The sequence below is a fragment of the Blennius ocellaris genome (genome assembly GCF_963422515.1).
Source record: "Blennius ocellaris genome assembly, chromosome: 5".
Lineage (NCBI taxonomy): Eukaryota > Metazoa > Chordata > Actinopteri > Blenniiformes > Blenniidae > Blennius > Blennius ocellaris.
In genome coordinates this window covers 22,424,012-22,446,536 of record NC_137654.1, presented here as the reverse complement: position 1 = coordinate 22,446,536, position 22,525 = coordinate 22,424,012, and the positions used below count along the sequence as shown (strand labels likewise).

General features: G+C 44.5%; 1 protein-coding gene across 1 annotated transcript; it reads right to left on the bottom strand.

Moving 5' to 3' along the window:
- Positions 1-608: 608 nt before the first annotated feature.
- Positions 609-12,479, bottom strand: LOC308130521 (uncharacterized protein; the record flags this gene model as incomplete). Its single annotated transcript, XM_080496924.1, has 6 exons — positions 609-1,148; positions 2,296-2,433; positions 6,819-7,363; positions 9,984-10,017; positions 10,192-10,249; positions 12,346-12,479. The coding sequence occupies 6 exons, from the start codon at positions 12,477-12,479 to the stop codon at positions 609-611; spliced, it is 1,449 nt and encodes a 482-aa protein (XP_080353050.1).
- Between the last annotated feature and the right edge of the window lie 10,046 nt (positions 12,480-22,525).

The window sequence follows — 22,525 nt, the reverse complement described above, 5'->3', positions numbered from 1 at the left end:
CCCTGAGCTTTCAAGTATTTTGATTGGTAATTCATTCCTTTATATCATTTAAATCCTGAATCACGTCTTGACCAACTACAGGGGGAAGGCCTGTTCACAACAGACTAAGCGCTACCAAAATATTACACACAATGCTGTGCCTTTTCCCTAAACAGGAGTCCTGCTCGGACCAGATAAATATATATGACTATTTTTTTACCCGCTAGAATTGAGGAAGAATTTAAGCTCTCTCTTTTTTTTTTTTCTTTTTTCACTTTATTGTGCTTTGCACATGTGTATCAGTAAAATAGAAGTGCTACTGTTACCTACAGATTGCTCTGCAAAGGTCTTGTGCTCATTATTCACTACCTTTGGATTCCTTACAAGTTTGATAGATTGGACTTTGTATTCAGCCCAGGTCATAACAGATCAACATTACTGCCTCAAGGCCTCTGGAGCCTGAGAAAGGCTTGATGTTATGACTTGAATGTAAACAGTATGTGTGGGTGAGCATGACAGGGGCTCAGCCGTCACTCCTTGTGGTTTTAGCTCAGCTCCTTGTTTGAAGGACACGTGGCGGGGGGGGAGGGAGGAGGAGGAAGGAGGGGTGGGGGGGTCACAGTGCAGCCTCAGAGCCCCGTTACGTACATCTCCATGCCATCGTTGAAGGTGAAGATGGTGGTGGTGGAGGAGGTGGCGGAGCCCTGCTTCAGGTCGCCGATGCTCTCGTACAGGTTCTCCCCCGGCAGCAGCAGGGCTTTGGCAGGCAGGTGTTGTAACTTGGGGGTCTGCTGCGTCGGCGGCGGCGGCGGGGGCTGCTGCTGCTGGAGGGGCTGCTGGGCTTTCTTCCGCCGTGGCCGCAGGGTGGCGCACGTGTTGGGGGGTCTCTCCCGCTTCCAGGCGCCGCCGCCCTCCAGGTTGTCGTAGGCCAGGTCGCACTCCTCCGTCCCGATGGACTCGTAGCAGTGGTCATCCAGGGGCCCCCCCACCGCTTTGCCCTCCTGAGGTGCCCACGTTTGGGGTTTGACCACTACGCTAAAACCCCCGTCCCGATCTCGGTCCCGGTCACCTCGACCCAAGGTCCGGAAGCCGGGGTTGCCCGGGGGAGACCCCGGCATGGCTCTCTTCTTCTTTCCTGGTTTACACACTTTAGAGTACATCTCAGCCACCTGCAGTCAAACAAACACCAGGAGATCAGCGACTGGACCGCTACTTATACCCTCTTCTGATCAAATATGTACCTCGTGGCTCCTGGGCCTCATTTAATAGACACGTACTGTATTGTTCTCTGCTTGTATCACTGAAATAAAACTGCTCATTTAACTATTCCTGCCCACCAAGATCACCTATAGAAACTCAAACAACAATTGTATTTTACCAAATCTCCAGCTATAGAGGATGGAGATTTATCAGGGATATCTATAAACTTTATTGAATTAAATTGCATAAAACGCTACCACCTACGTGATGTAATTCAGCTATTAAAAGGCACGGTGACTTGCAATGTGTGATTAAATTTAGCTCTGGCTCGTGTCTCTCATGTGCGATCGTTGCAGGGTCGTCACACTGAAAGATAAAACAGGACATTTAACAAAACTTGCTGCTTTTCTGAAAATCCTCGGAGACTCTTTTGACGGTGAGGATGAAAAAACATTGAGTCTGCTGAAAGGAAAAGAAAAAAAAAACACTAACCTATTTCTCAAGCTGTTACCTTTTCCAGGTAGCCAGAAATACACATCCTCCTGCTTTTATTTACAACAGACAAAATATGAATATAAATGACAAAAAAAAAAACTATATTATATTGCACTTATATTTTCTACATTAACCAATACAATTTTTGTAGAGAACATATTATATGCGTTCTTATTATCGGCGGACCGGCAACTTAACTCTGCCTTTAAGTTTGTTAGTTAAGTCTGTGACATGAATGTGACTGATGTTTCACATTATGAGATTTGTTTGATTTTAACAGCTGTTGTTAATATATTTTATGTCATTTTATGCTTTTGACCATTTGTTTTTTTTTTCGATGATAATTTTGTCATGGGTCGTGTGTTGTCTGATGTGAGATTCTAACTGTCTCTCGCTTGAGCCTCCTTGACTTCCTCATGTTAAATCGTTGTTCCTCACCCTGATCCATCACCTGTGCCTTGACTGAGTGACTGTCGTCACCCGGTGGCTTTGGTTTATATTCGGCAGCGTCATTTTAGGTGTTTACTCTGCATAAATAAATAAATAGTTATAATATAGACTGTGTTTTGTTGCATTGTCTTGAGCTGAATGTTGGTGAACCAGCGGCTCACACAGGCTCACCGCAGCAGCGGACGGCTGTATATTCTCCACTGTGTGAGCACCCAGAGGGCCCAGGGCTTTATTTTGGAGCAGGAGCATGTCATCATCCTCCGGAGGCTTCCAGATGTACTGCTCCCCGTTGCCCATAAACATCACTTCCTGTCAACAGAACGACAAATCACATTTTGGGCAGAGCCGGTCACGTGTTCGCGCATTGGCGCCGCAATGACAAATGAGCATTCATGAATGTAAAAAGACTGCGTTTTGAAAAAAGAGACGTAACGGGAGCCATAGAAGATCACTTAACCCCTTTAAAGGGGGCTCTGCAGTGTTAGAAATGAAGCGGATGGAGCTCATACAGCAGCACTGAATAGATTTTCCCTGGAAGGTGGAGCCTGTGAGGAACCATGTGCTTATGTGCCGGATGACTCAATTTCAGCACGTTGCGTCATCCGCAGGAAAAAAAATCAGTGGCGAGCAGGCCTGCGAGCAAACTGCTTACACATGTTAGCCCGTGAACTGTGCGTGTTACTGAACTCGGGTCACAGCAGACAGAGCGACCTCGCTGACCTCACGCAGGGCAGCAAATGGTCTCCCACTGTCACCTGGAGGGAGGGGGAGGGGGGGGGGTGCGAGCCGCGGTGCAAAGCAGACAGTCTGCCCACACTCCTGCGGCTCTGAGCATATGGAAGGGGTGACACCGCTGAGAGCACAAATACTATCACCGAGAACAAATAAACATTGCCCGAACCTCAACGAGACGTCTCTCGACGTGCCAACATGTCACAACACTGTGCTCAATGCAGCTCATCGTCGGGAGGAAACGGCGACGCGAGCACGGCCGTGCAGCAACACCGGGAAACCCGAGAGATTCTGCCCAGAATTGTCCACAACATGTAACGCTGTTCAACTGTTACAAATAGTCCCAAACCCCCCAAAAATGAAGGCTTGTAGACAAGGTCAAGACCATTTGTCTAAAAATTAGAATTAGACATGAAACTAATGGCTTCAAAAACTGACGATCTTTTGAAATTTTCATGGAGGGTAAGTGCGGTGTGACAAGTGACAAGAAAGTGTCCAATAGGCAGCAGTTCTCTGGCTGTCAAAGGCCAAAGGAGAGCAGAAGACCACTTCTGACCCCTTGATGGACAATAGCAGAAGACTAGAAAAATCTTGACTTTTGATGATGAGTTTCGAATTGTTTCTGCAAAATTCACATGTTGGATTCTAATCCGATGTACCGTAAACAATATGAAAAACATGGATACATCCTGTCTCGTAATGTCGACTGCTATTGGCCATGAAATGACTGCAGACGTGAGCCTAATTCATCCCTTTGAAATCAAGTCTATTTGTTAGGCTTCTTCTTTAAAACTGTTTACCCAAAATATAAAGAGTAGATAATTGCAGCCAGAAGGTCTTTGTTGTCGTCAGAAATTTGTTTGGAGCATGCATAATGGTTTGCATCATCTTGTATTTGAAGTTCCTCTTTTAAATTTCATGTATATTGTTGCATGATTAGTTTTATGCTGTTTGTGGCGGATAAACAAGGGTATCCACATTTCTTCAAGAGTTAAACATCACAGTCTTCCTGAGGATTGTTCTTGACCATGTATACAACCTATCATGACCACAGGGTTTCATTTTTCTGGTCATTACTTGCAGTCCCACATCTCACAACTGGTTTCTTTGCCCATGATGATGAGTTCACGAAACGGACAGAGGTGAAGGCAGAAAGGAGTCAAACCAGCTAAAACCAAGGCATAACTAATGCTGTGACCACTGAGTGTATTTAATATACAGCATATTGTTTATAAAAGCACAACGAAGTGAGCATTCAGAGACTCCTGGATCTTATCACAGAAATACAATATACTGGGAGAGCCCGAAAAGACACACAATGGAAATAAAAGGTGCCAAATTACTCAAAAACACACAACGAGTGAAGGAAACGAACCTCGATGCAACGAAGCATGGCTCAAAGAGGCAAAGCAACAAAATTATGGGGGGGAAAAACCAAACAATGAAAAAGTGATCCATGACCGTCACGAAAAACATAAAATAACCTCAGGCATGTGCACAATTAAACAAGTGGGAATATAATAACAAAAATATGTCACAATGTCACTTCAAAGAAAATAAATGTCTACAAATATTTGCAACAAAACTGCAATTGTGACACAAAATAACCAAAAGGTGACCTTGAAGTGACAAACTTCTGGAAGGAGATGCTTAAAAACCAAAACCTGAGTCATAAAATATCACAAATGGTCCCAAAATGGCCGTGAATAAACAGAAAATGTCCCTAATACGACACAAAACTGAGGCCATGCAGTGACGCCCCCCCCCCCCCAAATAAAAAAATCATAACACAAACTACAAATATTATAATTATGTGGAAAAACTACTATGAGGACATTAAAAAAAACAAAAATATGAAAAAAAATAAATTCAAATGACCACAGACACCAACACATCCGATAGGAGACCCAAGCTAAACCACAGGTTGAAAAGATGCGTGACATAATTTGAAGAAACTAAATGTGAGGGGGGGGTAAAAAAACAAACCCACAAAGTGACAGAAAACCCAAGACAGTGACTCGGAGCGAAAAAAGAAGAGGATGATGAAAGACAACAAGTGAGTTAAAGAAACCCAAAAATGCACCCATGAAGACGTTTAACGTCACCAAGAAGGTGAAACGCAAAAGGGAAACAATTCATCCCCTAAAATCTCCGGCGTGACGCCGAACGATACAGACGATTTCTCCTGTCAGCATCGCAGCTCGTCTCTGTTTTGTGTCTCTTTCAGTCTTATAGACCAAATGGGGGGGGGGGGGTGTCTTTCCTTTCCCATCACACTGCCCAGGGGCCCAGTTTCATAATCCGCCCATGACTGAGCTGACTCGACAACACGGAGCGTCGACTCACTTTTACTCCACTTTGTGTGATCTCATCAGCTCCTGCCGGACCTCCGGAGACAATAACAACCAACCAACTTATCTCTGAGCTTCCTCTCACCCTCCAGTCATCACTTTCTCACTTCTCCTCAGAAAACAAACTGCACAGTTCCTGCTGACGTTTTTTTTTCCAAATACAAACATCTGCATTTTCACTTTCTGGTCCTGACGTCTCAGTTGAAGCTCCAGTGAATCATCTTTGTTTCAGTGTCATCACAAATGATTTTTTTCTAAAATGTAATTTAATATTTCCTTTGATACAACAGAGGAGGTTTCATATTACCTTTAGAAATCATGGATAGAGGAGCGCCATGTCACATTCACACATTTTTTCCATGCATTCATAAAGGAATAGTTTTAAGAAACAACAGCTGCTTGAATATCTCGCAGAGAGTTAGATAAAAAAAGAAGAAAAAAAAAAGATCTGTACTGCTTTCAAGTGTCTCTTGCTCAGCTCTGTCCCAAAATAACAAAATCCCATTAGCACCTCTAAAACTTGCTCGTCTATTTATGTTATCTTGTTTGTTGTATTCCGACAAAGATCGAACTGCTTTGACTGACTGAGGACAACACTGACTTTCTGGATCTGTTACGAATCAATTTACTTGCACATTTTTTTTACAAGCATTCATATTTATTCTGTTTTTTTAATCATATTTAGAGACAGAGTGCAGCACTTTATTTGCTCAGGGAAATGTGAATTAGTTATATATTTCTCGATGTGGAAACTGCGTTGTTGTTGTTGTTGTAATTAAAAAGCATGAAGTGTAACTGCTGCCAGCAATTTTCCAAATTTATGTAACCGTAAAAAGGGAGCAGCTGATCAGACATCAACTTCAGTTTCCTGTCCTTTTCTTACCATCATCAGCTCAGACGGCGAACTATGAAGGCAGTGCAGCGACAGTCAGTCTGGGGGGGGAGGCTTCATCGCAGACTCTGCAGGTAACAACTAACTGTTGTTCGATTCAGCCAAATATCCATATGATGATCAGCGGGATCATATTAGATTTGAGCATTTAAGATAGATTTTGAGAGGTTGATGAAAAATGTTTCCGATTGTCTTTAAGAAACCCAATTAAATGTCTGTAATATATGTAATATGTCATCAGAATGAGATTATGTTGTCTCATCTTCTCTCATTTTAATTGGCTTAAACCTCCTTTATTGCAATAAAATCTTCACTCGATTTCAACTCTCTCCAGATTTGGCACTTGTGAAATTAAAAAGCCTTCTCACGTTTCCTTCACAGTCACACAGCCGCAAACTGAGTTTTCACCTTGTTGGGCTCTATGAAGTTTCCAGACAACCAGGTAATATGTTCCCCGCACACGCCCATTATGACGCGTTCTGTCTGCTCCAACTGCAAACAAAGCCAGTGATTACTCTCCCGTATGGCGATAGTCTCGTCCCTGAAAAGTTTGTTTTGGGTTAAAAGTGACACAGTTTTCATTCGCTTCCATTCTTAAAAGCATGGGTGAGAAACTTTGCACGTGGGGTTAAAAATCCGTCTTATCTAACTCTCTGGAAGAAATCAAGTGGTGAAACTCGTCCTGCCACGTCAAACAGAGAAGTATCGATTCCACCGACCTTTGGGAATGACGGGACATTAAAGGCCTCAACGTTTCTGCGGGGCAACTTTGTGCTGTGGGGGTGCGGCGGAGGAGGGGCTGGATGCGACGGCGGGGCGTGTCGCGGAGGCGGCGCCGGCGGCTCCCCCATATCTGTCCCGCTGTCCCTCTTCTGAGGCGCCTTGTCGGCCTTCCTCAGCTTCCTGACGCAGGCGTACTCGGCCGTCTCCGGCGGGTGTGGGGGGGTCATGACCTGCGCCTCGGGTTCGGGAAGTCCTCCTTCCACGTCGCCGTCCGGGTCCGGCGGCGCCGGCGTGTTGGCAGGGACGGCGGGAGGGGCCGGAGTGTCCGTCTGCCCGGCCCTGCCTACCATGGCGTACAGGGCATCGTCAGTACGTGAGGTGGAGGAGCGCCGGCCCACTTCAGAGTAAGTGTGCTCGCCGTCCTCTCCAGTCCCAGAGGGGATCTGGGGAAGCTGCCTGCCTTGAGAACGAAGGTCAGAGTTAGACCGGCGGCTGGGCAGCAGCAGAAGGTCCATGAAGGCTGGACCTTTTCTCTCAAAGCCTCCGAAAGGCGCCTAAACTCTGCTGTTACACCAACCGAGCTGCCGCTACCCTCGGTAAAACAGAATCCACACACACCTACACCATAAAAAAAAAAAAAAAAAATCTCTCACTGCTCAGAGGAGTGAAAATCTGACAGTGAACTGGGAACTGACTTAGATGTTTGAGAATATGCATCCAAATTGGCTTCATTCCACTGCAGTGGAAGCAGGACAAGTATGAAGCAGGACATATGCTTATATTTCTTCAAACCCTCTCAGGCTACTGTCACAGTGCCCACAAATACAGTTCCCTGTTGACTGTCAGTGAAGGAGCTCCAGGAATTGTCTTGGCACTCTGATTTCTGTCTTTGAGAGAGAGATGCATGTTCATGAATCAAGGCTGAACAGTCCAGAGGAATGAAACAGAGTTATAAATGTAATGTGAATTCTGTTTTAGGGTAAATTTCTCCTCTAATAAGTCTTCAAATCTTAGTAAAGAGCCAGTTTTGCGTGAATTTAGAGCCAGATCAGACACGAAGAGACCGGAATTCGGATGACGTTTGAGTCGGGTGGAAATTGGCAACACTCTGCGAGTACTTTAGCGAATTACACTGTGTTCATACTCGTGGTCCAGTTCAGTGGTCTGAACCAAAGCGGGGATGAAAAGACAAAAAAGTTGCATATTATTCAGGTTTATGTTTACACGGATATTTCCAACATTGAGTCACAGAAATGTGATAACCCGTCACAGGACATGCTTCAATCACATATTAAATTCAGATCATAAAAAAACGACTAGAATCACAAACAACACTTTGTTCCCTGTTAAATATGAGTGAAATTATAGAAGGTGATGCTTGTTACAAATAATAAATCCACTAACTCTAAGTTGGCATTGTTTTTCTTCCCAAACAAAGTTTCTGTGTTTTGGTTAACAGTGTCGGAGTTGTCCGAGTTGAAAAGCAGAGGTTGTAAAAGATCCCCTCCTGGAGGGTGGGACCACCAGGTTGAACAAGTTTGAGGACTTTTGAGAAGATTTCCAAATGACTGTGTGCTGCATGAATGGTGCTTTTAATGTTAAAACTATTTCATTTGCCCGTACGGTGCAGTGTTTCCTGTGGGTATGCACTCACGATGTTCTCAGACAACGACGACATAATGTTTTTAATTTCTATCCAGGAAGAGCAAGTGCAAGGAATGCTTTTTCAGAGCTACTACAAATTCCAACAGGGTGATGTGATTCTAAGTTGGGGACCTCAAAGCAGCTGGAAGGCAGCTTAAACACCCAACTATGCTCGACGTTAAACAGGCAGGTGTCTTCTACATTTATTAAATGCGTATTTTGATGTGTTTTCACAAAGCTACTGGCAAACAGTAATGCTACTGGTGACCTGCAGGGGCAGTGTTGCACACTGTACGTCATGTGCAACCAGCAAAAGCAAACAAAGAAGACAATGTAACTTCAGTCAACAGAAATGAAAAAAAAAAAAAAAAATGCCTTCCAGGAAAGTCAATGTATGCGCGGAATGAATACAAGCTAAATTTGATATTAGCTCACCGACAATGACTTGTGTGAAGAGTTTAGAAGCATATTCACAACCAAAGTTTAAAACATAAGGTGGTGAATTATTCCCGCAGAGGAAATGTAAATACTACAAGGGAAACAAACTTTTATTTTAAGGAGTTCTGAGCCTGTTTCATCAATGCACGTCCTCTACTGGATGTAACGATTAACTACTACGCCAATGTAAGAGACACACTGGAGAATAAAAGCAGTGATGAATGATAACATATTTTAAAGGCACACGCTAATTTACATAAAGGAAGCATAATTGGGCCTCTATACCCAAATTCTCTAATGGTTTTACCCTCCGCCTATTTCTTTTCGTCAGGATTTCTCAAATAAAACTAAAAGTACAAAAATCCTGATATTTGCTGCTGTTGCACTCCCCTAAAAGTATCAATTGCCAAAAAAAACCCCAGCAACCTGCATTATCAGGTCAGGTGGGAAAGTGAGCTCAGTGCTGCAGCTCCTCCCCATTTGAGCTATATTTTGTTTAAATAGAAAAAAATTGCAGACCTCCAAACTAACTCGCTAACTACTCAGCTGCAGTGTAAATAGCTGTTTCTCATTTGAACGTCTAAACAGAGATTAACAATATTTGCAGGGTAACTGTAGTCACATGTTTACAGGCGGAGAATCCAACAGGCAGCAGCAGGAATGACTCTGTTCCACACACTAACAAACCTCTGCAGGATGGAATAGGACCACCCAGCCAGTCACTTTGTCTGTTTGGTTGCTTTTGTTTCTTCTGTCTAAACTACATTCAGGCTTCGACTGAACTGCGCCAGAGTTTGTTCAGAGACCCGAGACCTGCTCCTCAAAGAGTCGAATGTTTCCAACGGACTTTGTTCCGATCAAAAAAAGAAAAAGCCAGAGAAAACCAAAATGTAAACAAAACCTGTATCATAATATTTCATACTTGGGTCGCTGTTGGAGAAAAAAAAAAAGACAACGTGGGTTTTCTACCTGACAACAGCAAGGCAGTGTTTACAGAGCACAAGTCAGGATTAGTATGTGGAAGACGCACTCACTTTTGCCATTGCAGTTCATCTTGTTCATCTCAGTGTCTGATTTACTGATGGACCGCAGCTTCGACTGCCGGAGTATACCCTGGCAACACACACACATGCACAACACACATGCACACACAGGGCCAGTTAAACAGTAATTAAGACTGAAGAGGTTGTCCTCAGAGCGATATTGTTCCCCGGCGAGTCGAGTTGCTTCGGCTACCTCAGCTGAAATGCCAACAAAACATGGAGGAGAGCGTTGTCTGATACCTACCATGTCCATGAGGCGGTGCTTTCCACCCTCGCCGGGGACATTGTGTGTCTTCCCCTTCCTGTGTTTAACGCAAGAGCACAAGAGCTGTCATAAAAGGACCGACGCGCAAAAAATGAAGTCCTTCCTGAATGAAATCCTGGAATATTTAAGGTGAAGACTTCTGCAGTCTGCAGGAAATTAATGTCAAGTAATATAATGTCTCCCGATGCAATGTTTACAGATTTAACAAATGCAGGCTTGCACACTTGCTTGCACGCATTTGTTTGTGCACGTGCATGCGTGTGTTTGTTTGCGTGTGTCAGAGTTTGCATCTGAGTCACGCTGCACGTTTGGCTGAGTCATCTTATGACTCTGCATATGTGACAGCGGCATTCGGAGTATATTTGCATCGGGCGTGCCAGTGATGGCGAGCAACCCAGTACATTTACTCAAGCAGGGCAGCTATGAGGTGCTTTTCTACACTTGACTCGCCTCTACATTTCCCCGCCAAACTGCCCCCAAACTTTGCATCGACCTGAATTGGTTATAATGAAGCTGGATGATGAATCATTCAAATCCATTCTGACATGTCAAAGAATTCAATGACTCAAAACTGGGCTTACTTGTTTTGTTTCCCTTCTGTGTCAAATGTATAATTTTGGCTGTTGTGTTTTTATACCTTATATAAAACAGTGCATGCTATTTTCATCATTAATTTTTCGATGTTCAAAATATTTTGGCTAACAGCTTAGAATAGAATAGAACAGACCAGAACAGAACAGAACAGAACAGAACAGAATAGAATAGAATAGAATAGAATAGAATAGAATAGAACAGAACAGAACAGAACAGAACAGAACAGAACAGAATAGAATAGAATAGAATAGAACAGAACAGAACAGAACAGAACAGAACAGAACAGAACAGAATAGAATAGAATAGAATAGAATAGAATAGAATAGAATAGAAGCTATTAGTTATTGGTCCTGTTGTTTATAAAGCACCGCCAGGCAGGAGAAAGGATGGAGGGTCTCTTTTCCTTGGAAAAAACCAAATAATTGAGCATCCTCGGTAAACTGCTCCCCGTATTTCTTTTTCATTTTTCTGTATATTTTCTCTCTCTTAGCTTCAGCTGTCATTTGATGTCTGTATTTATTGCGATACTGTCAACAGCAATACCCTAATGGGGCTGTGTACTGGCTGGAAGTGGGGTGGGGGGGCCTCCCAGAAATTTCTGACACATGGTGCACATCGCTGACATCAGCAGCACAACTTTAAACCATCCCAAACTCCAACGACACGTTGGGAATCTCCTTAACGGGGCCCTCGGCTCACCGCTCGCTGCCCCCGCCTGTCGCCTCTGGTGAGAGGAGCTTTTCAGCTTTAAAGCTGATAAAAAACCTATTTGAGGTCAAACACGTGCCAAGAGAATCTCACAGCGCTGTGATGTTCGAGTGTCTTCAGACATGGAAGACGCAGTGACATTCGCACAAACCAAAGCTTGTCAGCAGCTGTTAAAAAAAAAAAAAAAGTGCTCGGACCAAATACAAAGTTTCCACCCTCTTCTTTGAAACGAGGCAGGTTAAGTTTGTGTTTTAAACCAAAGACCACTGGTTTTCAACACAGTGTCATTGCTTCCAGCTGATAAGTCAGAGAAAAAACTGCAGCTCGGGGTGTTTGTGAATAGGTTTGTGAATTTAGCTGGCATTAGAAAGGGCGAAACGCCACAGAAACAGTGAAAACTATTAAATTGTAAGATGCAGGGTCAAATTAAATTCACAAATTGTTTGACGGCTGTATTGGATATTAGACGTATTTTCAAACCGAATACACATACTTGGCTAGTCTTTGAGCCTTTGCAGTGTACGTTTTGGTGTCAGTCACACTGTATGAATAACCTGAATTGACCTTTCATTTTTTTTCCCCCCTACAATCTCCTGAAAAACTAATTTTACAGCATTTTTCAACAATCTGTAATTACTGGAATGTTTTAGAGCAACATAACCACTATACTATAGAAGTGTGAATCTTACTTTTTAGGCCTTTTTTTTTTACTTTTGACTTTTGGTACTCTTGGGTTTCAATGACGAAGTTGGAGATGTTTTTCTTTGATGTGTTCATGTTGTTGTGTCTTAACTGAAGTTGTTCGGCTGAGTGCGTGCGTGCGGGTCTCACCTCTGGCAGCCCACGCAGAGCACCACGATGAGGATCGTAACAACAAAGGCTGAGGCAGCAGCGATAGCGCCCAGCAGCAGGACCTTGCCGTAGGGAGGAGCCGTGAAGTTCAGCCCGTCCTGCATGGAGGCCATGTGGGAGCGCTGACGCTCACTTGCTCTCACACACTCACACACGCGCCCTTACACTCATGCACGCCGAGAAGTGCCCCGGTCTCACTGGGATCTGCAAACGAGAAGGCACAGAGTGGCGCTTAATTACCAAAAAAAAATTATCTGACCTTTACAAAACATTTGAAAGGTTAATAAAGCAGTGGAACCAGAAGTAAAAAAAAAAAAAAAAGAATATGCAGGAGGCAGGAGGGGGAGCAGTGGTTCGAAAAGAAGAACGGTGTGAATTCCCATCCAACGCTGAAGCAGCGAAGTGAACAGACATTACGCCTCAGGCATGTGCTTCTGCTTTACCTTGTTTGAGGGATTACTGAGCTTTGTGTGTCACACTTACATAGACATCAACAGCAGAGCTGCTCCCCGGCGCAGATTTTCAGGTATCCAGGCCGGGTTAGCAACAACAGCTGTCCAACAACTCATTTAAGACGTTTCACGACCAAAACGAACCACTGACGACACCATTTCTGGACTCTTTTTTTTTTAATTCAGAAAAATTCAGTGCTGGTCTGTTAGTCAGCTGCAGCTCCATATGGGTAACACGATTTTTCCCTACATTTTAACCATCCCAAGGAGGACAAGCGTCCATATTGAGAAGGTACAATGAGTCACAGCGAGGCCCAAAACATGCCAGCAGGCAGAGTAACCTGAAACACCGGAGGAGACAAGTGTGAAAGCCGAGCGAGCAGACAGAAACATCTCTGTTCTTCCTCCTCGCTCCTCGCTGTTTGCCTGGCAGTTTCACATTTGGCAGAGTAATATGTTTCAGATAAACAAAAAAAAAAACACTGAGCGATAACAAAAAAGACCAAACAAACAAGCCCTAATCTCAGTCAAATCGCGCCATCTGTCTACAGTGACAATGTGTTTTCATGTGTGTGAATGTGTGTTTGTCGCTTGTCCATCAGCAACAACAGAGCTGCAGACTGCAGGAAATGCAGCAACGGCTTCGGCTGAAAGTTACATGTCTGTCCCTATTTCCATTTATTTATTCGGTTTATAGCAGAAGCCCCCCTCCCCCCCACATTCCCAACTACACCCTCTGTGTTGGATCTCATCCTGTGTGAGCTTTGTATGTGTGCGTCCTCTTTAAACGGCGTGCGTTAGTATTGGATTCCTCGTAGATCCTTCCCACCCAGACGGAATTTAATCTTCACCGACCAAATTGCTTTAACAGTTTGTCTGTAGTCTGCTGAGCTCTGTGTATCCTCTCTGAACGTCAGCCAGAGCCTTGAACACCTCAAGATGGCTTTTTAGGAGGAACCACAGCATTTAGCCGGGCTGCTCATGAAGCAAACATGTCAATCTGAAGCGGCTCTGATAATTTAGCTTCGGCGCTGCGTCGGAGGGAAGAGAAGTTATTGAAGGATTAAACTCAAGTGTGTCCGCCATTCTTCACTCTGCTCTTCACTTTCACCCTATAGTTTGGCTCCATTTACTCCACTCTTCCTCATACTTAAGCATCAAATCCCCCAATAGACTGACATTTTAGAAAAAAACTGTCCACATCATCTGTTCTATTCAGTTTTTCCTCCAGAAACACCTAAACGGACCTGGAATTAACATGTCTACAGTGTCCAGCGTTATGACCAGTGATCGGTGACATATATAACTATATCTGTCTATCATTGCATCTGCAGGTGGTATATATTAGGAATAAAACCATGATATCATGATAACCAATGGGTCAGAACATCTCCAAAACTGCAGCTCTTGTTGGGTTTTCACAGTCTGCAGTTTTTAAACATCTCTCAAAAATGGTCCAAGGAAGGAAAAGCAGTGAACCGGTAACGGGGCTAGTGGTGGGCAGTGGAAGCAGTTGGTCTGCGTGGTTCTATCTAACAGACGAGTCGCTTTTTCTCAACTTGCAGGAGACGTCAACGCTGGTTCTTATTGAAGATTCTGAGACCATACATTGCATTACAGTTTGCCGTGCATAGGGCTGGCGAGAGACCAGCCAGGGCGTCTTATGTTGATTTATCCCAAATAGCACCAACAAAGCCCACGCAAACATCAAAACTGGAGCATTGAAACAAGTGTGTCTCGCTTAGCTGGGGAACACCTGGAACTAGCATGTGCAATGGGAAGAAGACAAGTTGGTGGAGTCTGTGCGATACTTTGGGCAATGCTCATCAGGGACAAAAATCTATCATCCATGTGGATTTTACTTTGCCAGTTACATGCACCTCGCTGCCTGTACACAAGTACATGGTCTGCAACAGTGGAAACAGTATTCTCTCAAGGCCTGTTTCAGCAGGACAATGCCTTTTCCAAATGGTGATGTAGCCTCCAAATTCCCCAGCTCTTGATCCAATCAAGCATCTGTGGGATGTGCTGGACCAACAGGTCGAATCCGTTCCGATTCCAAAACACAGCGACCAAGTCTTAGAGGATCAGACCAGAAAAACTAGCAAACCTTCCAACCTCCGGTCGACTCTGGGTCTCTATGGGTCAGAGACGTTTCAGCAGCCAAGGTTTGGCATCATAAGTTATGGGGACATGGCTGATCCGTGTATTCCCTATTTATTCTCCTTTTTTATTTTAACCCAAAGTGTCATATGATTAAACCCTGGCCCAGCTGTGGCTCCGGTCTCTAAGTATTAGACCCCAGAATTTTACAACGGTGGATAAGCTCCTCCTCTTACAATAGCCTCAACAGATCTGTCAAAAAAAACAAAGTCTCACATTTGATTAAAATATAGTTGATTCAAGCACCTCAAAATGCCAAATGGCTCACCTGTGGATTCCTCAAACATCAGCAAACATCTGTTTTCAGACCAATTCCCATGTTTGAGTAACTTAATATTCAGGCTCGATCTGCCAAAGTTTTGAATAAATGCATGAGGTTTTCTTTTCGGTGATTACACTTTTCACGGGACTTATCCATTTGTTTGTCTTTGTCTAGTCGCTTTGACAGGTTAGAAGCTGAGGTGCACGTTGGTGATTGCGGATCGCAAAGCATTGTTTGCCTTTTCAGCACAGAAAACAGCCACGATGTCATTCGTGATTGATGCAAGAATGGCGTAGGGAAGAATAGATTTTGTCATCGTGTCAATTCATAGGAATTATCTTATCTGTATTCTGACTTTTTACTGCATTGGAGATGCAAACACTTTAGTTGAAAGTAATCACCTTTCCTTAAAAAAAAAAAGAAAAAAAATCAGATTGAGACTTTAATACATTGAAGCCAACTGAGTTCACACAATGCCGATTAAAGCTATCGCCACCCTGTTAATCCCTCTGCCTTTCACAGTAGATTTTAAATCTGCTGCCTGCTGAGACATTTCTCACTTGGTTGGATGAGTGCATGCTGGGCCTGCTGTATGGCTGTGGACCCCGATTCTGGCCTGCATGCTGTGGATTAGTCCCTCCTTCAATATGATTTACAGAAATCTTCAGAAACTATACTCCGCGACACTCGTGTCTATTATTGTTTCTCATGTGCTTCAAGGCCATTCGCCTGGAGCCCGGTTCAACATTACTACTGACAAAACTACTGACAAAAGTTCCATATATGTAAAAGGATTTTGTTTTGTTTTTTTTAAAAAGGATCATGTTATAATGGAACGTAACCTTTTCTGTGACACCCGGGTCACAATGTGGGTGGAATTAATGAGTATTACGTTATAATACTGAACAATATTGATGGTTATCATTGCACATTTCCAGAGTTTATAATAGGATTGTGTATTAGGAGACATGTCACATTAGTTAAGATTGAACGATTGAACACACAACACATCACAATACTGTAAGCAAAGCCATATGTAGCTATTTTAAATATCTTTTAGGGAAACTGTTAAAAAAAAAAAAATTATATTCCTATCCACCCCACTGACCTCTACCTTTTTATTCCAGTCTCCCTTAAAACATCAAACCTACTCACCAGCCACTTCATTAGGTAAACCCATTAAAGTGCTTGAAATAGTCGCTCCTCATCCCATCACATGGCAGAAGATAAATGTATTCATGCACGTAGATGTTGCTGACATTGAAACAGAATATTAATGGTGACAAAAGGTGGTTTAAGTGACTTTGTATGTGGCATTGTTGTTCATGTCAGATGTACCGATCTGAGTATTTCACAAACTGTTGATTGATAAGGGTTTTCACGGACAGAGAAAACATCTGAGTGACACTTCCCTGGGGCAAAATGCTCTGTTGAGGACAAAGGTCACCAAAAAAAAATGGACTGGGTGGACATGATAGCAAGGCAACAATAACTGAAATACTCACTGGTTACATCTAAGGTATGCGGAAGACCTTCTCTGAATGCACAATGAATCAACAGAGGGACCCCCCCCAGATGGACATAAGCTCACCAAGTCACCACGGGACAACAGACATTTAGAAAGTCTGATGAGTCTCGGTTTCTGCTGTGACATTCAGATCATAGGGTCAGAAATTGGCGTAGACAACATGAAAGCCTGGCTCCATCCCGCCTCGTCTCAGTGGTCCGGGTGGTGAAACGGTGTGAGGGAGATTTGGGCCCTGGAGAATCAATTGAGCATCTAAATGCCACAGTCTACTCGAGTATTGTTGCTGGCCATGTATATCCCTTTATGACCAAAGTCAACCGTCTTCTAATGGCTACTTATGTGCGACGTTGGTATGCCAATATGGACCACAAACTCAAAGCTTTTAGCACCTTATCAAATGCCAAGAGGATGAGGCGATTGAGGGTATAAAGCGGCAACGACACGCAAAAGGTTTTGGACAGTGTGGATATCAGCATTACTTTCTGTCCCAACTCAAAGGGAGGGTATTTCAACACGAGAGTTCTCTTCCTTGGATGCTGCGCTTTGTTTGGGCAAGTGTGAAAGCTCATTTGCACTCTGGTACAGACCAAACCCTGGTCCTCTTGATAATGTGGGTGAGCTCTCCTGCAGCCGGTTTAGTGCATATGAAGTGGGGAAACGCCAGCAGGCCGTCTGACAGGACTGTGTGTGGTGGGTTTTTGAGTAGAAAAACAAAAAAACCAGCAACACCAGAAAACTCGAAGAAAAAGTTCGAAAAATGTCTCTTGGACTTGATACTTATCAACAGGTGGTCACCTGGCTATAAATCGTGGCTCATTGTTGAGGCTGAAGTTCAAATGGTTTCCTTTATTTTTATGTTTTACAATAATTTCTTATTTCCTGCATCCACTGAACATTTTTACAAATGATTGGACATTCCTGTTAAATCACATACAGTGGACACAGCGGGGGGGGTTATGATGCTTTGTATTGTAGGAGTTGTGAAGACTTTCTTAAATTTGCATATCCTTCACTCGAGATCTGGACATGAATTAAGTATTTACAGCATGAAAACCAATTTGCACCCATTTTTTTTATACACGGACGTGTTGGTGATTTTGTGCTGTTTTTGAGGGTGAATTTTTTTTTCTTCTTTTCTTTATATTTGTACCTGCAGATTAGTTCCGACCCAGAGAGCAAACGCTTTGTTTTCTAATTCCATTAATTATTATTAATATGATCTATGAATGAGTCACATTCTCCACCTGCGGATACCCAGTATAATTACTTCTCTGGAAAGTGATTGCAATGGGAGAAACATGTTTCCCCAGCACGTCTATCAAAACTATTTAGTGTGGTGCGGCAGCGGCAGCCACTGACTGTGACCTGCTTTTAAAGCCACTAAATCATCCGGCGGTGCTTCACCTCAACCAGGGCGGGCGCTTTCCACGTGAGCAGCCGGGAACGTCACGCCGGATTTAAAGCGGCGTACGAGGCAAAGATCATTTAATTCACAGATGCAACAGCGACAGCGTAATTATATCTGTGCTGATGTGGCAACAGAGCCGAGGTGTGGAACTGGAGAGGCTAATGAGAGGGAAGAAAGGGGAAAGGTGTAGGTGTGGAGGAAGAGAAAAGGGAGTTAGAGAGGAGGGAGGAAGACATGCGTGGGAGTCTTGTGGCAGGTGTTTGAAGACACTGATAGCAAATGATGAGAAGGGGCTGTCACATTTCCCGGTAAGGTTTTTTTTCCCGGGCCTTCCTCCCCTTCCTTTTTTTTCCTCCTTCCCTTTCACTTCCCCTGTGTCAGCGAGAGTGTCCACACCTCCTTCGCCATTCTTCTTCCCCCCTCCATCCCTCCTGCCGCCGCCTGCGGTGTTCAGCCAGAGTGACGCCTCGGCACTGCAGTGTAATCTCTGGCCCCGGAGCTGCTTCGTCTCAGCCAACCAATTGGACGTCGTTGTGAAGAGCAAGACCAGGAAATGGCCCTCCGCCGGCCCTCCTTACTGCTGAACAAAGCCCCCCCCCCCCCCCCCCCCCTCCCCCCCTCAGCCTCGGTGGTGCCGGCCACAGACTACCAGAGAATAGCTGGGGGGGTGCAGGTTCTCCAGGTGCTGCCCTCACAGACCAGGAGGACACTCTCGCCACGTGTAAACGAGGAAACTGGAGCGCCATTGATCATGTTTTGCCAGATTTCAAATATAGCTCTTTGGTTACTTAAAATATCGCATGAAAGCTCCGTCTTGACATTCAGGGACAGTGACAAAACAGCGTTTGTTTGAAGATTCGCATGAAAGCACTAAAAGTGACAAAGGGGACTTTTTGAGCTGTTCTGTTGGATTTTTTTTTTTTTTTTTTTTTTAAAGCACCAGAACCTAATGTCAACCTAATGCTTGTTTTCTTTAATACATACTCCAAATTATATGGGAAATATGGATTCAAGCAAAAACAGTCGTAGTGCTACAATAGTAATAATTCATTAAGTGACTACAGGAAATGTAATCTGCAACTCTACAACTTGTTCTTTGTCTCATCTTTTCTCTCTCTAACTCTAACCTGCCATCGCCGTGGAGTCTGGATCTACTGCAGGTTTCTTCTTGGTAAATAACGATGGTATTTTTCTTGCTTTTCCTCAACGCATTATTTGAATGTAAAGTGCCATGAGATGAAATCGAACTGTTGTGATAACTGACAAGTCATTTGTAACCATTGTGCTTGTTGAAAGGCTACTAAAAAAAAAAAAAGTAGTTTTTCTGCCTCTTAAGTGTGTATATTTTCTGCATGTTTTTTTTTTTGCATCTTACAATGTGTCAAAAAATAAAGAAATGAATTGTTAGTCCATTTGTCACACAATAGAAACAGTTTCCTGATGTTTTGTGACTCAAAACATGGCTAAGAGACAATAAGTACAGCTCACCTGTTGACTTTCATCCCAAAACAACCATTATGTCTTTTGTGTCACACGATTCATTAATCCAGATTGTATTCATCTTAAGATCATCTAATTCCATTTAAAAAAAACAACCCAAAACAAACAAATGATCACTGCATCACTGCAAAGAAAAACTGCATCAGTGTTTGGGTTTTTTTCTGACGAGGCCATGAAGTGAAACAAGAAATTACATTGTAATCCTTGTAAAAAAAAAAAACAACAACAAAAAAATAATTTATTTAAAGAGCACATTCAAACCTGGTAGCTATCGATAGCTACTGGGTAGGCTTTTGATTTTCTAGGAACGCGTACTTGGGTTTGCATGTGTGTTCATTATTAATAATACACTGCTCCTCTCCAACAAGCCCCAACCAGTCAGCCCACAGTGGCCTCTCTGCCAATCTGCTCAGGTTTTGATAAACCACCTGGGAGTTCATGTGGAGCAAAAAAAAAATCCTCGCCCTCTGTGTGACACAAATAACAGCAGTGTGTGTGTGTGTGTGTGTGTGTGTGTGTGTATGTGTGTGTGTGTGTGTGTGTGTGTGTGTGTGTGTGTGTGTGTGTGTGTGTGTGTGTGGGGCAGAGGGAGGGAGAGAGACAGAGGAAAGGATGGGGAACAGAGAGAGAGAGAGAGAGAGAGAGAGCGAGAGAGAGGGGAGACTGCTATTGTGTGAGAATGTGAATTAGGTCAAATGTTTGCTTGCAACAACGATTAACCATGCCCCTGTGAGGAAGAAAGCCGAAGCCAGGGTGGAAGAGGCTGCCTTTATCTGTGGCAGCGCCGCCTCTGATACAAACACCGTCTGACAACATGAATCCAAAGCAAATTAAAAAAAAAAAAAAAGAAGAAGAAGAAATATGGTTTCTCGTGCCCACATGTGATTGCTCTCCGAGGGTGATCAGAAAAAAAAAGCAACACCAGCGGTGGAGATGCAGGAAGGCTGAAAAGGTAATGGTGTTTTCACACTGCTGGAGGACGGCCTCGCTGTGGACTGGGGATGCATGTGTCTGAGTGTGTATCTGGGGAGGTTGTAGTCGTGTGTGTGTGTGTGTGTGTGTGTGTGTGTGTGTGTGTGTGTGTGTGTGTGTGTGTGTGTGTGTGTGTGTGTGTGTGTGTGTGTGTGTGTGTGCGTGGCTCATGATGGCACCCACTCAGCAGGCATCAATCACACAGTGGGTGATGGTGGTGCTGCTGGCCGCCCGGCTCGCTGCACCTCTGGGCTCCGACACCTCAAACTGCGGTGATGCTGGGTGACAACAGGTTACAAACCACCGCTCAAATGATGCTGAGAGGGAAAACCTCTGAGGGTGGGAACTGGGGGATGAGAGGGGGGGAGAGGTTTAGTCGTTTGGTGATGAAGGGGAGTATGTGTGTGTGTGTGTGTGTGTGTGGATTGGTGATGGGAGGGGAGGGGGGGTTGTTCAAAATGCCCATGCAGGTGGAGGCTATAGGCGGTCACAGAAAATGAAAAAAAAAAAAAAAGAAAAAATCAGGCTGATGCAGTGAGCTTTTAGCACGGTTTTGTTTCATTAAGCCTGTAGCGCGCAGGAGAGAATTTTTTTTTTTTAGCCTCTATTTTTTTTTTCCTTCTCTGCTCTAATCATCAAAGCGTTTCCGATTAATTTCCAGATCAAAGTGAGGATGGCAAAGGATGCTGCGTCCCTGAGGTCAGCTGGCAACTTACACGACAAAGCCAGTTCCCCACACCCCCCCCTATTTATGAGTGAGGGGGGGGGGGTGTAAAGGGGGAGGGAGATGGGAGGGGGGCGGTGGTTGGTGGGGGGGTTGCAAATGTTATGGGAAGGTCTAACGTTAATGATCTTGATGCTTCAGTCACAAGAAAAAGGAAGGGAAAAAAACGCGTGATTTGGAGGCTCCCTGTGCGTCTCTCCCATCAAATCACAATAAACTTTCTCTGTCGGATCCAGTCATTTTTGATCGTAAATCAGGGGGAATTTAAAAAAAAAAAAAAAAAAAAAAAAGCCATTGCAGTGAGGCTAAGGTGGGTGCACACGTGTCTGTATGTGTTAAATGTATGGCCAGGGGAAATGAAGGGAAGGCAGGGCGAGCACAAAGAAAGACAGGAGGGGGAAAAAAACAACAGGCTGCGCGTCATTTGCTGGATGAATAAAGGATGCCGTGCTGCACTTTGCCTGTGCGGCTTATCGAGCCCAATCTATAGGCACATATGAATGACCCCCTCTCCTCTTCCTCCTCCTCCTCCTCCTCTCCCTCTCAGCCCACCTCCCCTCCAGCCTGTCACAGCCACGGGCACAGAGCATTGCGCTATAGCTTCCACCGTACTCACTCAGCTCGCAGGTTTTTTTGGGGGGGCGCAGCAGCGTCAACCCCGGTCGCTTCCTTCAGTTTCTGCTTCCCCTCGGGCCAGGCGCTCCCCGCCAGCATAATCATTCACAGGCGATAAGTCGGCTTTCCGGGGCTTCACGGAACGGGGAATGCAGCATATTGCATGTGGCATCCTCTGGAGCGCCCGCTGACCCCCTCGCGCCGTGCGCCCTGTCCGCGCGCGCCTTATGCGCCTCAGCCTGGGAGGGAGGCTGAGGACCGCGTCCGACCTGCTGGAGCAGCTGGGTCTCCGACCGTACCTCCAAAGAGCCGCAGGTTTCTCCTCCACAGTCACCTCAAGCCCCCTCCATCTCTCCGTGCATCCCCTCAGCTCGGCTACTGTGCTTCCATGTGACACCGTCAGAGCTGGAGACCCCCCCAATTATGAATTTTGTCTTTTTTGATTCTAGCGTCATCCTACGGAAGGAAAGGGAAGTGCGCCTGTAGGGTCTGGTGGATCGACTTGCCTCTTGGTCGAGGGTCTTTCAACACCTGC